The sequence below is a fragment of the Colletotrichum fioriniae genome (genome assembly GCF_027942845.1).
Source record: "Colletotrichum fioriniae strain IMI 355084 chromosome Unknown scaffold_12, whole genome shotgun sequence".
Classification (NCBI taxonomy): Eukaryota; Fungi; Ascomycota; class Sordariomycetes; order Glomerellales; family Glomerellaceae; genus Colletotrichum; species Colletotrichum fioriniae.
In genome coordinates, this window is record NW_027076848.1 from 1,038,860 (window position 1) to 1,052,703 (window position 13,844).

Sequence of the window (13,844 nt, forward strand, 5' to 3'; positions counted from 1 at the left end):
CGACGGGCAGCAGTTTGACTGGACAGGGAAGAGTGGGGGAAGGCGACCTGCGGATCGTTCGATCGTGACAGGGCTAGGACGGCACGCTGCGACTTTCAATTTTCAAGAGGCCAGGCAAAGAGGCAGGGCTGTCTGGGATCGTTGGGAATTGGGGTGTACGGAGTACTTTTTTCTCTTTTGGTCCCTCTCTCGTTCGCTTCTGCCTTTCCCTCTGTATCCTTTCGATTTCTTTCCTCCCCTCCTTCCTCTCTCTCGGGAGTTGAGATGGAGAAGGTGCGTGGGTGACACTGTCCCGGGCTGAAGGGCAGGGTGGAGAAGATTGTGGAGAAGATTCCTGGACAGAGTTGGCCAATCGCATTGGTAAGAAGGACTCAAGTCACGAGATACGTACCGAAGACTTGGCCCAATGAGAAAAACCTGCGCACAGTGTTGCAGTTGGCTGGGCCGGTCTTTGAACAGGGATCATGCACAGCAAACTTTCTCAAGTCGCACAGTACTCTGTACCTCTCTCTCACTCTCAGAGAAGGTGCGTGGATGCTCATTGCTCTTGCCTTCTCAAGCAGCGCCAAATTCCCCCCGTCCCTGACTTGACCTGACACAACCACACAACCCGACCGTCGCTCGCTTGGCATGGTGGCATTCACGCACGGAAGGTACCTACATTCGCCTCCTGAGGTGCATGGAACCTGCCGTTCCCTGGGCTCTTGCTGCGGTCTCGCCGTCTGCTCGCCGTTGGCGCCGCGTCCCTAACACCCGACTTCAGAGCCCGAGCACACGACTTTTTGACGTCAATTCCGCATTTCTACATACCTATGTACACTCCGCAGCTCTTCTCTGTGTCCCCATCAAACGTCCGCATAGTCGCCTTTCCTTGTTCTAGAATTCGAAGCGGTTGTCGGAATAAATTCCAGCATGACTAGCAGTCGCAATTATGCCAGCTATGCCACTGCCAGCTGTAATCGCAGCAGCAGCGCAAGGCTCCTTTGGACCACAGCTTGGAACGTCTCGACATCACGATTCATTCTCCCTTCCCTCTTTACTCGACCAAGAAAGGAATTGATTAGTAGCTCTTTGTCAGCATCTAAGCTTCGAATTAGACTTCTCCCTCTTTTTCTGAGTTGTCCACTCATTAGGCAGCTCCTCCTACCTAAGCCAGTGTATTCCAATCAGGATGCCATCTCATCTTCAAGTATCCGATGCATTCAAGATCAAAGCTTCGGCCTATCACCGCTGTCGAGCCGTTTCTACCCAGCAAGACTTTACTGTCTACTGTGCACAACATACTGAGCCGAGACCATTTTAGCCGCAAGAGAATGGGTGGCATGCCTCTGTGTCAAACATCGTCGGACCAACGTGCTCGCTTGGACATCTAGAAAAGCTTCTCGAATTTTGGTGCGACCAACCAACATCGCTGTCTCGCCTCGAGCCTGGCTGGCATTCCTGACCCTGCAGCCGAGCAACCTCCAACACCCAAGCTCCGAGTCAGGTCCCATAAATCGCGAGCGCACAACATCCTGGTCACTCCGCACCGCACCCCGCCTGCCGTTCACACCCCCACGCCGTCGTTGCCCGCAAACATGCTCATTGCGCCCGGGACATTAGCTGGTGAATACGACGTTGTCGGCCGGCTTGGTGTTGACCGTCAACGAACTGAGACGACTTGTCAGCTTTGGATCGGCGCACATCACATCCAGGGTAATCTGGCTTGTCACTTGTCAATGTCTTGAACGGGACCACTTACAAGATGTCGGGCCGGGAGTAGCTGCCGATGGGGTCAAAGTCCAGCTGCAAGGCGCCGTTAGTTTGGAATCTATCTCATGACTAGCGGAAGCCTGCAGCCTATGTTGGGGAACTTACCTTGGACTCCGTGATGTCTGCCATTCGGAGGCTGGCATAAACGATCTCTTCCTTGTCCCACACCGGCTTGGCAAGAAAAGTGCCCAGCGGTCCGACAATGCATGAGCCACCGTGATTGAGAATATCATCCGCCTCCCACTGTGCTCCGTCCGGCCTCCGATCGGGGTGCTCGGCCGTGAAAGGCGGGTAGTCAGGCGGAAAATCCGACACCTTGCAGAACGAGTTGACAGATACTACAAAGCAACGCCCTTCCTTCGCAATATGCTGCATCGATGCTGTCCAGGTGGCCAAATCGTCGGCGTGGGGCGCCACGTAAATCCTATCGAGTGTAGGTTGTCAATGTCAGCGACTATTTCTCCCTTTGACACCGGAGCAGATCAACGTACTCGATGCCTCGTTGGTACATCGCCATGCGAGCCGCCGGCATATAATTCTCCCAGCTGCGTTTGCATCAGCATTCTTTTCCACAAATACACTTGGGACTAGGGGCAGCCAACCAGATCAGACTTCCGACTCTGCCCACATCCGTTGGCTTGACTAACAGGCCATCTCCAGCGCCTCGACCCCAAACAAGTCTCTCGGCGGCCGTTGGAATCAGCTTATACTTGTTAGTCTCAAATCCGAGCTGGTAGATCGGCCGTGTCACCTTGCGATGCTTGTACACCAGCTTGCCCTCCCGGTCGAGAAGCAACGCAGTGCAGTATAGCGTACCGCCTGCCTTTTCAATGATTCCTACGTGAAGGAGAACGTTGTTTGCCCTAGCTGTTTCGCAAAGCCTGTCGAAGGCGGGAGAGGGAACCTCGACGGCCGAATCGACGTACTTGGCATACCACTCGCGCCCTAGCATGGAGAAATTAGCGGCATCCTCTATCTAACTAGGCAGGTGTCCAGAAGTCTACCTCGCGGCTCTCGAGCACCAATCGTTGCGTCAAACGCGTATCTCCATGGATAAGCAGACAAGAACCCTTCACTTCAAACTTTTAGCGGTGTCTTCCGGAACCAACAGCATTGTGCACTTACGGGAACACAACTAGATCTGCGCCGGCCTGAGCAGCTTCCTCTGTAAGCTTACTCAGCTTCTGCAGACTCTTCTCCAGATCAAAGGAGACAGGTGCGGCCTGGACAGCCGCAACCTTGACAATAGGACGAGTGGATACCATTTTCGATCACGTACAGCTTGACAACTCTGGCAAGTCCCGGGATTGGCGACTAAAGTGCCACTGTGCCAACAGTTATGGCTTTCAAGGACCTCTCCCTACGTGACCCATTGTGACGTGAGTCACAACAGGGCTTCATTGTTACTGGATGGCCTCACTATCGTTCGAGATCGTCGATTTGGACACATGCATCCGGGACAATTCGGAAAAGAGGCGACGTTGACAACCCGGAGTTTGAATCGTCGGGATTATGGCTCAAATCCCGGAACAACTTCAAATCCCGGTTCGTGGAAGTTGAGATGGTGATCCGCCAACGAACCCTTCATCGATAGATGATAGGGGTATGCGAGATTATGAAGGAGGTAGCTCTTGGTATCAAAGGATGAAAATCCGAGACTGTGCCGCGGGGAAGAATTGGCGGGGGTTGCGTGAGGCTTCCTCTGGCTGGCTGGCGGCACTTGGTCACAGTGAGAAGCAGTTCACTCTTGGAACTTCAGCGTCTCAAACTCGAAAAGAATAAGACGACATCTTCACTTAATTCCTCAAAGTTGCGTCTACTTTGAAGCAAGGTTGATTTGGCCAAAGTTGAATAATACATACTTGATATCGGACTCGAGTCGTCGTCTTCGTTTGCAACTCCTACACTATTACTACCCGAGTCTCCGCATTTATTTACACTTACAAGTCAACCGGGACAATCTCCAACACTTGAAAGGTCTGAAAATGGTTCTCTGTGAGTATTGGACACATCATTTGGCTCTCGCAAATAGTCTTCTCTGACTAATTCCATCACCAGTACTCGACTCTGATCCGAATCCCGACAACTTCTACGCCCGGCTCATCCGAGGCCAACGATTCGCCGTCGTACCAAGACTCCGGCTGGATTCAGGAGAAGAACTCTTTGACTGCCCAATCGCATACAAGACATGGGGAAAATTGAACGAGCAAAGCGACAATGCTCTCGTCGTATGCCACGCCCTGACGGGGAGCAGTGACGTGAGCGACTGGTGGAGCCCTCTCATAGGCCCTGGGAAAGCCTTTGACCCTCGACACTTCTTTATTTTCTGTGGCAATGTCCTGGGCTCCCCTTATGGAAGTGCGTCTCCTTTGACCATCAATCCAGGCACTGGCAACCGATATGCCAGCGACTTCCCCCAGACGACGGTCAGGGACGATGTCAGAGCACATAAAATGGTGCTTGATGCCCTTGGTGTCGAGTCAGTAGCAGCCGTCGTTGGAGGATCTATGGGTGGTATGACAACCCTGGAATGGCCTCTCTGCACACCACTAGGGTTTGTCCGAAACATTGTTCCTATTGCGACGGCTGCTGATCACTCTGCCTGGGGCATATCTTGGGCTGAAACCCAACGACAGTGCATTTACTCCGATCCAAAGTACGACGACGGCTACTATGAGCCGATCCCAGATGGCCAGCCCTCGGCAGGACTTGCAGCAGCTCGAATGATTGCCATGCTGACATATCGTTCTTGCACGAGTTTCGATAACCGTTTCGGGAGAAAACCTCCACGAAATCTCCAGATACCCCAGGAACCACCTTTGGATCTTCCGAGGACAGATGCGTCGATTATAGAAACGTCGAGACCCAAGAGAGACACAGGCCTACAGCGGAAACAAAATCCATCATTTTCGGCCCAAGGATACCTACACTATCAAGGAGAGAAGTTTATCAACAGGTTTGATGCCAATTGTTATCTGCACATCACCAATAAGATGGACAGCCACGACGTTACCTACGGCCGGACGCTTTCATCGCCCGATGATTCATCGGGCGATGAAGGCCTAGCAGAGGTGTTGTCTCGAGTACCGCCGGGAGCCTTGGTCATTGGCGTTGAGACCGATGCGTTGTTCCTCCCTGAGCAACAAGAGCGGCTTGCCACCAACTTACCTGGTGCATCATTACATGTTCTCAAGTCATCTGATGGACATGACGGCTTCCTGCTCGAGTTTGAGCAACTCGATACCTTGATCCAAGCTCAGCTGAGATCTCAGTTGCCGAATCTCTATGACAGGATACATGAGTCAGATGGATCGCCAGACCTTGCTGTGATAGATGAGGCTGGGGAAAGCTTGACGGGTGAAGTAGAGGATTGGTAGAGCTACTTAGCTCAGACTTTGGGTCAAAGCCCGAAGTTAGGGACATCCTTCAGATGGACGAGACGCTAGGCAAAGCTATCGGCAGCCTTTTGACAGCGGCTCGACCACGTCGACGAACACACCTGACGTAAATAGAGACTTTTCTTCTGCCCCCATAGCGTTTCAATGCGCGTCGCCGCCTGTTGGTAACTTTATCGACATTTTTTTTTCCGGGAAGACAGAGGATAGGACGGGTGGAATCGACTAAGCATACGAAGCGCCTTTGCTTGGTTCTCTCTTCAGACAACAGTTCAGAACCATCAATCGAAGACAGCAATAATATCTCAACGAATTGACAGCCAGATCATACAACTCGCTTGCAAACAACCCGAATGTGTTGTGACAAAGGAAAGCCCAAATTTTCCTCCGCTGACTCTGAGGGGCAAGATTCTTACAACACACGCATCGTCTCCTATGCACAATTTGGGTGATAGGAACGGCGGCCAATGCTTCTCTACAGTGTGAGTTTTGATGGAGAACGCACTCCATGATCGACAAGCGCCAGCGCCACGACTGCGAGCTAGAGCCAGACTATCGTAGACGCTTCAAGTGTGACCAAGATGGAAGACGCCCTTGTTCAACGGGCCTGCAGCTTTCTCTGTCTGCAACGGGAGCAGCCGACGCTGATGCTTGTCAGCTACTCCTATCGAGGCAATTCATTGGTTGGCGGGGGGCAATGACAGGCGACGCGTCCGAGGATCAATCACCGCCGATGTCACTTACACAATCACATACATGGATGGTGGCGGCCGCAGATTGCAGAATATGTCATCCCACATTTGGCACCAGCCAACTTCGCGCCGACCGAATCCCGCTACACTTTGAGCTTGCGGCAAAGGACTAGAAAGCCGCTCCGAAACCGATGGAGCGAAGCTATTTTGCGCAGTCGCCGAGCGGCTGAATCCCGTTGTCATAGTGGCTTCTGGTCTTCAAACCCCGAGCCGGGATTTGGCCCACGATCATGCAGCACTCACCGACGGGCAAACTCCACCCATCCCGAACAGCATCTCCAATGGCAGTAATTCTCTGGGAAATCTGCCTCGGAGGTGTGGAAATGCGCGATTCTCCATTCCGCAATGAACACTGGCCGAAGGAGTGCGTCCGTCGCCGACCTCGAGTCCTCCTCGACCAAAGTCGTCGCCGGATGTCAAGTCGCCGTTGCCTTCTCGCCGTCGTGCTTTGCAATCCATCCCATGAGAGGAATGTCGACTGAGTTTCTGAGGCTGGAAAACACGACGATATATGGAGTTCAACAAGGCCAAGTCACTTGAGCAAATTTCAATTTTGAATTGAACAAGGTCCACAGCTCTCCGGCTCCCGCTCGACTGACACTTTCCACTGTCCCACGCGCCCAAGACAGGTTTGCCATCCTCCAGTCTGCCTAGTCCCACCGCCTGCCATGGAGACCTCCAGAGAAAACAGGCCATGGCTGGTGCAAAAGTACGGTGGTACAAGCCTTGGAAAACTTCTCGAGTCGATCTGCAGCAAAATCGTCCCATCCTACCTCCGAGACTACAACCTGGTTGTCGTCTGCTCGGCCCTCTCCGGTTCCACCAAGTCGAGCGGAACCACAAGCCTGTTGCTTGAATGCGTATCACACGCTGAGGCTGGACTCTCCGCGCAGACGCTGCTCAACAAGAACATTGATGTCATTCGGGATAGTCATGTCCGGCTTCTCGAGAAGCATCTCGTCAACTCTAATGGCACAAGAAGCGACTTGTGTAACGACATCTTCGACACCACAAAGACGCTCATTGTCAAGGAATGCGAGAGCCTTCGAGGCTTCCTGCTGGCTGCACAGATCATCGGGGAGCTATCTCCAAGGGCACGGGACCGTGTCATCGCTCTCGGAGAGAAGCTTGCGTGCAGAGTTGTGGCCGCGTTTCTCTGTAGCAGAAATATCCCGGCCGAACCTATCGTCCTGGAAGACATAGTCGAGGCAGTGTTCGGCGCTAGTGTATTCGACCAGAAGACGGCACTGAATAACCTCGGTCCCCGGTTCTATCACCTCATTGCAGACGAGATCACCAAGAGGATACATGAGTGCGGCGACCATGTTCCCATCGTCACTGGCTTCTTTGGGATCATGCCAGACTCGCTGCTCAAGAACGTCGGTCGGGGATACTCGGACCTTTGTGCGGCCATGTGTGCGGTGGGAACCAAAGCGGCGGAACTTCAGATCTGGAAAGAGGTTGACGGGATATTTACGGCGGACCCGAGAAAGGTACCGTCGGCAAGACTGTTATCCACAGTCACGCCGGAGGAAGCTACCGAGTTGACTTACTACGGGAGTGAAGTGATACATCCATTGACAATGGATCAGATACGTTGCGCCAACATTCCCTTGAGACTGAAGAACGTCTTCAACCCGACGGCATCTGGCACAATCATCTACCCTTCTCGAACACCTTCTCCGCCTCTTACCCCTCCAACACCGACAGACGAAAAGGTCGATGTCAAGATCCCTCTACCCTCGATCGACTACATGCTGGGAAATGGTTACCACGGTGATCGGCAGGAAAGAAGGCGGCCTACGGCGGTCACGGTCAAAGACGACATTCTCTTGGTCAATGTGGTTTGCAATAGGAACACCAAGTCTCAGGGGTTCTTGTCCGGCGTCTTTGACCGCCTCGAGGATGCTGGAATCAAGACGGACCTAGTCACTACCAGTGAGCGGAGCGTGAGTCTCGCGTTTCAGCATTCAGAAGAGGGCTCTTGTCAACACCAGAGGTTGAGAGTTGAGCTGGAAAAGTTTGGAAAGGTATGGCTTTCACACCTCGAGGCAGTCCCCTTATGCGTTGTTTGCTCCATGAATTCAGGACTGACCAAAGATGTCGTACGTGCAGGTGATTATCACAGAAAACATGTCCATCGTCACTATCGTAGGACACAAGATGAGGAACATGGTCGGCATTTCAGCAGAGATCATGTCTGCCCTAGCATCAGCCAAGATCAACATCTTCATGGTGAGCCAAGGAGCGAGCGAAATCAATATATCGTAAGTTGAAGCCCCCTTTACACCTCATCGATCCACCTCTTCATCTCATCACCCACGCTAATCAATGCCACTCCAGTCTCGTCGTCCGCGCAGAAGACGCGGTCCTCGCCATGAACGTCATCCATAGTAAGGTCCTGCACATCCCGACGCACTGGGAACAGGAGACAAACTTCATCAAAGGTGCGGAGACCCAGCAGAAGCAGCAGCAGAGGGCCCGGCGGGCTGAAAACGTCGTCGTCGGGTCCTGTTACCGACCACCGCCGCTTACACACCCCTCTTCCAGGTCCATGGCTCTACTGACGAGGACGAACGCGGCGGCGGCGGCGGTGGCGACGGCGGGACTTGATAGCCGGAGGTCGAGTGTTGATCGTGTCGCTATTGGGCCTGCTGAGGCGGCTGCGTATCGGTATATTGTTAAGAGGTGGCTGAAGAGGAGGAGGCATGTCTGAGCTTCCTAGGAAACGACGAATTGGTTATTGGGGCGTGAATGTTTTTATCGTTGGGGTCCCTTGTCATTATTTCCTCTTTGTTCTTTCATGATTGGCATTGACTGGAGTTGCATGGCGAAAGACGGGGGACGCAGTATGTTTCGTTTCAGAAAAATATCATCAGATACCATTGTTTAATCGATATTTTCCTTGGGATTATTACATCTTGTCATTCAGCCAAGAAGACTGTCCGTGTTCGTTTGTGTTTATTCAATAGTATGTTCGATGCTACGTGTAAGCAGTTCATGGCATGTATGAGGAACTCTCAAGTCTCTAAGAAAAGTACTCAATAAATATCAATTGGTGTTAGCATACATCTCTTCACCTCTTTGTTATGTGTCTTCTTGCTGCATTTGCCACCAGTGTCGAGTCTTCCGAGCTTTGCTCCTAGGCCACCATCACGAGCATCTAATTAGGCTGATGGTCATAAGTCTTAACACCTGACAACACCACGCATGATATACTGCTCCGCGATGCATCGATTCAGTACAAGACTCTTTTGGCCTTCTTTACCTATACCTTTTAGTTTCGATACTCTTTCTCCTGCGTCTGTTATACGTGCTCTGCCCTGATGCTATGATTGGCAAAGATGGAGTTGTATATTTGTATCAGGTATTCTTGATAATAGACAGATGGTGTTAGAGGGTGCACTTGCTTTCTTGGATGGACTGGGTTGACGTTTAAGCTAGGCGTGCGCTAGGATGACATGCTTCCCTGGGCTAAAGGGTTGGTCACGGGATAAGCTGCTTCGAAGATGGGTTATAAGTGTGAATTCTCCTTCGGAAGTACGTAAATTTGCTATGATGATGGTGGCCTTTGCCTCAATATGGAGTTCCTGGAGAACCATACATGCATGTTGCCGATGTCATGGGGCTGTCGTCTTTCGGCTTGTCAGGCTGCGGGACTCAGCTTGAATGTATCTAGATGCCGAGCAGCTTGGTCAGTCTCCTAAAGGCCGAAGGACTCCAATGACCACTCATGGAAGCCTGAGAAAGTGTTTAGAGTTGAGGTCCATCCTTCTAGCTCTTTCTATGTTCGTTCCAGCTCTCAGCTCTAGCCAACACTGCGAATTCATCATCGCAGTCCTAGATTTGTACATGGCCCGGGGCATTGGGCTTCAAGAACTGAGCCTTCGAAACAGTAGCTAGAACGGACTGATGATAGTCAACTGGGCAGGTACTATGTTACAAGCACCTGCTGTTATATAGACAGGCTCTTCAAATGCACGGATTTCATTGCGGCGTGGTAGCTTCGGGCCTCGTCGGGAGATCATCAGTAGGATTTCTGGCTATCGATCCTTCACGCATGTGGATCCTGCGAACGCTTCTTCCAAGATGTCCCCATTTCTTTTAGACCAAAGCTTCTGGAGAGACGGGCCACGACTCACGAACGTGGGCAGAAATACGATTACGCTGCACAATCAGATAAATTTGTTCGTCTCATAACGCTGCACTGCAATCTGAATATGGTGCCGGCTAATATCGAGAGCGATCAAAGCGAGCCTCAAACGAGATGTTCGTCGCATGTAGCAGTTCTCCAAAGCAGTTCAGTAGACATCTCGGCAGAAAGAGTTGAATTACAGAGTGAGTTGCACTGACTAAGCGGAAATACGCACCATGCCAAGGCAGAATAATTGAGCGCGCGCAACCCTGTCTCAAATCAAGTGCCACTGCCTCTGTCAAACTCCACTGTATCCACAGGCGTTAGTGGCCGTGTAAGTGTTCCCGGCGGCGTTCTATAACCCGCGGGAATCGCTAGTTTGCGGGCTGAAGACATTGTTTATCTGACGTTCCCGCCGACGTGGGAAAAAAGCACAGTAGCTCGATCTCCGAGACCAAGTTTGGCAGCTCTTCTGACCCATTCTAGAACGTTTTCGGTTGTCGGGTCGCCAGAAGGGTGATATCGTCGCCTTGTTAGGGCGTCTCAGAGTAGCCTTGGCGATATAGAGTTTCACTGTTAATAACCACTGGCGGATATTGGAAACATTGAATATATGATTGTGGGTTCCCCTCCCGCCGGCTCGGCTTTGCGAAAAGAGTGGGAGAGTTTTTGTGCCTGCGCATGCGCCGACTTTAATCCATTGGCCAACTTTTTTCGTGTTTTCCTTTCTCCGGAGAGAACGTTTCGTGGGCATCTCCGGACACTTTCTTGAGTGCTTGTTGACAACGTTCGAGATGCAGAGGGGATCTGCGTATCAGGGCTCTGAGCCAAGTTTGAGGTTCGTCAGTCGCGGAGTTGCACATGGAACAGTTTATACTTAGTATTTGCAACTGCCCACTGGGAGACAGACTTTGTTCCATCTCGTCATAAAACTCCGCCTGAACTATCCGGACTGTGACCGGATGGCATCGTGCGGAACCTCAGACCCCATTGAGAACCCCATCACCAGATTGCGCAAGCAATGATCTACGAACGCAACGATGATGCTCTTTAGCCAACGAATCCGGGCGCAGAGACTTTGTCTTGGTACCAATATCCCCTTAATATCAGGGGCATCGATATATTGCGGCTTTGCAACTCCACGTGGCGGGAGGAATTCGGTGCCCAGTTGATGCCGGGAGGTCCGGAGTTTTCAAGACTTTCAGCGAGGCTCTTCGTGGAAACCAGACACTGGCAATCTAACACGACTCGCGCCAGCAGACCTCCGCCGCCGGATTTGTTCGCTGCAAGTTCTCTCCCAGTCTTCTCCCCAGGCTGGCCGACTTGAGCTCCGTGCACAACCCCGAACGGGGCGGTGGTTCCGAAACTGAATCAGCGGGAAACTCTATTTGGGTTCTGACGGGGTGCAACCTTGTCTCTCTCTTCATACGGGAGAAAAGGGCTACTGCTACGGAGCACCAAACCACTGCAAGTTTACCCAACAGCACGGTTCAGGCTGACGAGGCGCGCCGAGTTACAGATGCCAAGGGGGCATGACACGGAACTTGCAAGTGAACCCCATTCAATCCCAGACAGCATTCAAAAGTTTCTGGAGAGTAAGGGGCAGCGCTAAACGGTGGGCGGAGAGCTGGAAGGGAGGTAGCCACTGCGGGATGTCGAAACCCAAAGCCAAATCTCGGAATCGCGTGCCAGACACACAGGAGCAGAGCAGATCAGATCAGACGATGCTGGTCAATTCGTGGGACCGTGGTGGGCATACAAATGGTCAACTGTTCCCACCGTCTTAACTTGAAGCCCTTCTTGCTCGGACTCTGAGTTTCTGTAGATCATCTTTTTCACGTTCCTTTCACATTCTTTTCCTGTTCGTCTCATCTGGACGCTTTATTTTCCAAAATCACCACACTCTTTTTTACAAACAACACACCCGCTCGTAGCCGGCCTAGGAACAATGTTCGCTTCTACCATCTTTCTCTCACTCGTCGCCGCCGCCGCGGCCGCTTGCGACGGCACCACCCCCAAGAACAACACCGGCGCCGTTTCGCCCGGTGCCAAGGCCCAGTGCGCCCTCCAGTTCGATGGCCGCATCCCGAAGACCTTCAAGGCTGCCGACTTTGACAGCACCTCCAGCCCCTTCAACACCGCCAACGTGTTCGGCAAGGGCCTGAAGTTCAGCGAGATTGTCCAGCTCCCCGGCGGCAACTCTCTGGTACGTTATAACCTGAAAGCAAAGCAGTCTGGAACCCGATTGGGTACCCCGGATTGTCTTCTACGCATTGTGCTTTTGACCTAACACCCGTTCCTCCAGTTCGACGTCAACTCCACCCAGCCCTTCGAGGTCACCATCAACGACAAGTCCATCTTCGCCCCTAGCGAGACCAATGTCCAGGTCGGCTTCCGCCGCGCCGAGATGTTGCCCCTCAGCAACGATGGCAAGGATGCCTCGACCCAGGGCATCAAGACCCTGCACTTCTCCCTCCAGAAGGATGCCCAGCGCCCCCTGAACCTGTCTCACGAGTACCAGCTCGTTTTCCTCGAGAGCGCCGACTTTAGCACCAACCAGGTCGTCCTCAAGACCGGTACCATCCTCGGCCAGAACACTGCCGACCCCGATACCCTCCAGCTCTTCGGCAACGTTAACTCCAGCCCCGTCCCCGAGCTCTTCAAGACCAAGTTCACTGCCGGTGTCTTCCACAACTTTGCCATCAAGCTCGACTTCACCAAGAAGTATGTTCCCCTCTCAACTCACGCATTTAATTGTTAGGTCTCGTTGCTAACATGGCTTTCAGCACCACCGAGGTCTTCTACTCCCAGGGCAACTCCGCTCTCAAGTCCACTGGCGCCGCTGTCACCAACAACATCGCCGGCCAGGGCCAGTACCACTTCGGTATGCTCAAGAAGCCCGTCAACGGTGGCTCCGACATCACCAAGAGCGGTGACCAGCCCACTGGCATCAACGAGGGTATCATCTACGGTGGCATCTTCCAGGAGGACAGCTCCGCCGGCTGCATCTCCCTCTCTCCCTAAATCGAACATCACTAGAGGATCAAAAAGACAAGGTGCGACGACGAGGTGGTTACGGATTGAAGGCTATTTCTCTTTATTATTAGTACGGTCTTCGCAAAGTTGACTTTGTGGCGGCTTTATATTCTTCTGAAGAGAAAGGTTTCTGCTATGCATACCTCTAAATATCTGTGAGAAGTGCTCGTTCATTTGCACATCGTCCTGCCGCCGTATGTCGTTGCCTCTTCACGCGATACAATGAGCCTGGAAGACAGACTCAGATTTATGATAAAAACTCGGAAAGACTCATGATGATAACACGACTGCTACATGATGCCGTCACCCGGTAAAGGTAGACTTGAGTGCATCCATGATACGCTGATGGGCAGGCCACCTCCACGTCCGAAGTCCGTTGCGTCGCCCCGGTCCAGGATGGCATGTGCTTCGGAGACTTGGTTTGGACGACGGCTAATCATATTCAACCACGGCCAATAGGAACCGTTAGAAACACGGACAAAACCTGTGCGCGCGTTCCCCGGTACTGACTTTGGCACCTCTAAACGCCGAAGTTTCCCCAGCAAAGTGAATAAAAGCCTCGATTTGCTTCAGATCAAGAGTGAGGGAAGCTGGAGCTAGGTACAGAAATGAGTGGCAACAAAGGAAACCCAATGGGATAACGCTACTGAGAGAGTTGAGCCATAGAGAAAACTGAGCTATCTGCTGCGCATGTCACTTGAGACGTATGGCTCGTGCTTCTCGGGCATGAGCGGAATGTCGTCTCATCATACTCACACCACCAGAAGGGGATCC

General features: G+C 52.4%; 4 protein-coding genes across 4 annotated transcripts; 3 read left to right on the forward strand and 1 right to left on the reverse strand.

Annotated features, from left to right (window-relative positions):
• Positions 1 to 2,308: 2,308 nt before the first annotated feature.
• Positions 2,309 to 3,017, reverse strand: NIT1 (Nitrilase; the record flags this gene model as incomplete). Its single annotated transcript, XM_065758660.1, has 2 exons — positions 2,309 to 2,697; positions 2,930 to 3,017. The coding sequence occupies 2 exons, from the start codon at positions 3,015 to 3,017 to the stop codon at positions 2,309 to 2,311; spliced, it is 477 nt and encodes a 158-aa protein (XP_065612725.1).
• A 720-nt stretch (positions 3,018 to 3,737) lies between these two features.
• MET2 (homoserine O- acetyltransferase) lies at positions 3,738 to 5,129 on the forward strand (the record flags this gene model as incomplete). The annotated part of the gene is made up of 2 exons (XM_065758661.1): positions 3,738 to 3,747; positions 3,811 to 5,129. The coding sequence occupies 2 exons, from the start codon at positions 3,738 to 3,740 to the stop codon at positions 5,127 to 5,129; spliced, it is 1,329 nt and encodes a 442-aa protein (XP_065612726.1).
• Positions 5,130 to 6,567: 1,438 nt separating this feature from the next.
• Positions 6,568 to 8,615, forward strand: HOM3 (Aspartokinase; the record flags this gene model as incomplete). The annotated part of the gene is made up of 4 exons (XM_065758662.1): positions 6,568 to 7,392; positions 7,492 to 7,848; positions 8,000 to 8,166; positions 8,243 to 8,615. The coding sequence occupies 4 exons, from the start codon at positions 6,568 to 6,570 to the stop codon at positions 8,613 to 8,615; spliced, it is 1,722 nt and encodes a 573-aa protein (XP_065612727.1).
• A 3,367-nt stretch (positions 8,616 to 11,982) lies between these two features.
• On the forward strand, positions 11,983 to 13,058 carry N0V96_009510 (uncharacterized protein; the record flags this gene model as incomplete). The annotated part of the gene is made up of 3 exons (XM_053198293.1): positions 11,983 to 12,240; positions 12,340 to 12,758; positions 12,821 to 13,058. The coding sequence occupies 3 exons, from the start codon at positions 11,983 to 11,985 to the stop codon at positions 13,056 to 13,058; spliced, it is 915 nt and encodes a 304-aa protein (XP_053044186.1).
• Between the last annotated feature and the right edge of the window lie 786 nt (positions 13,059 to 13,844).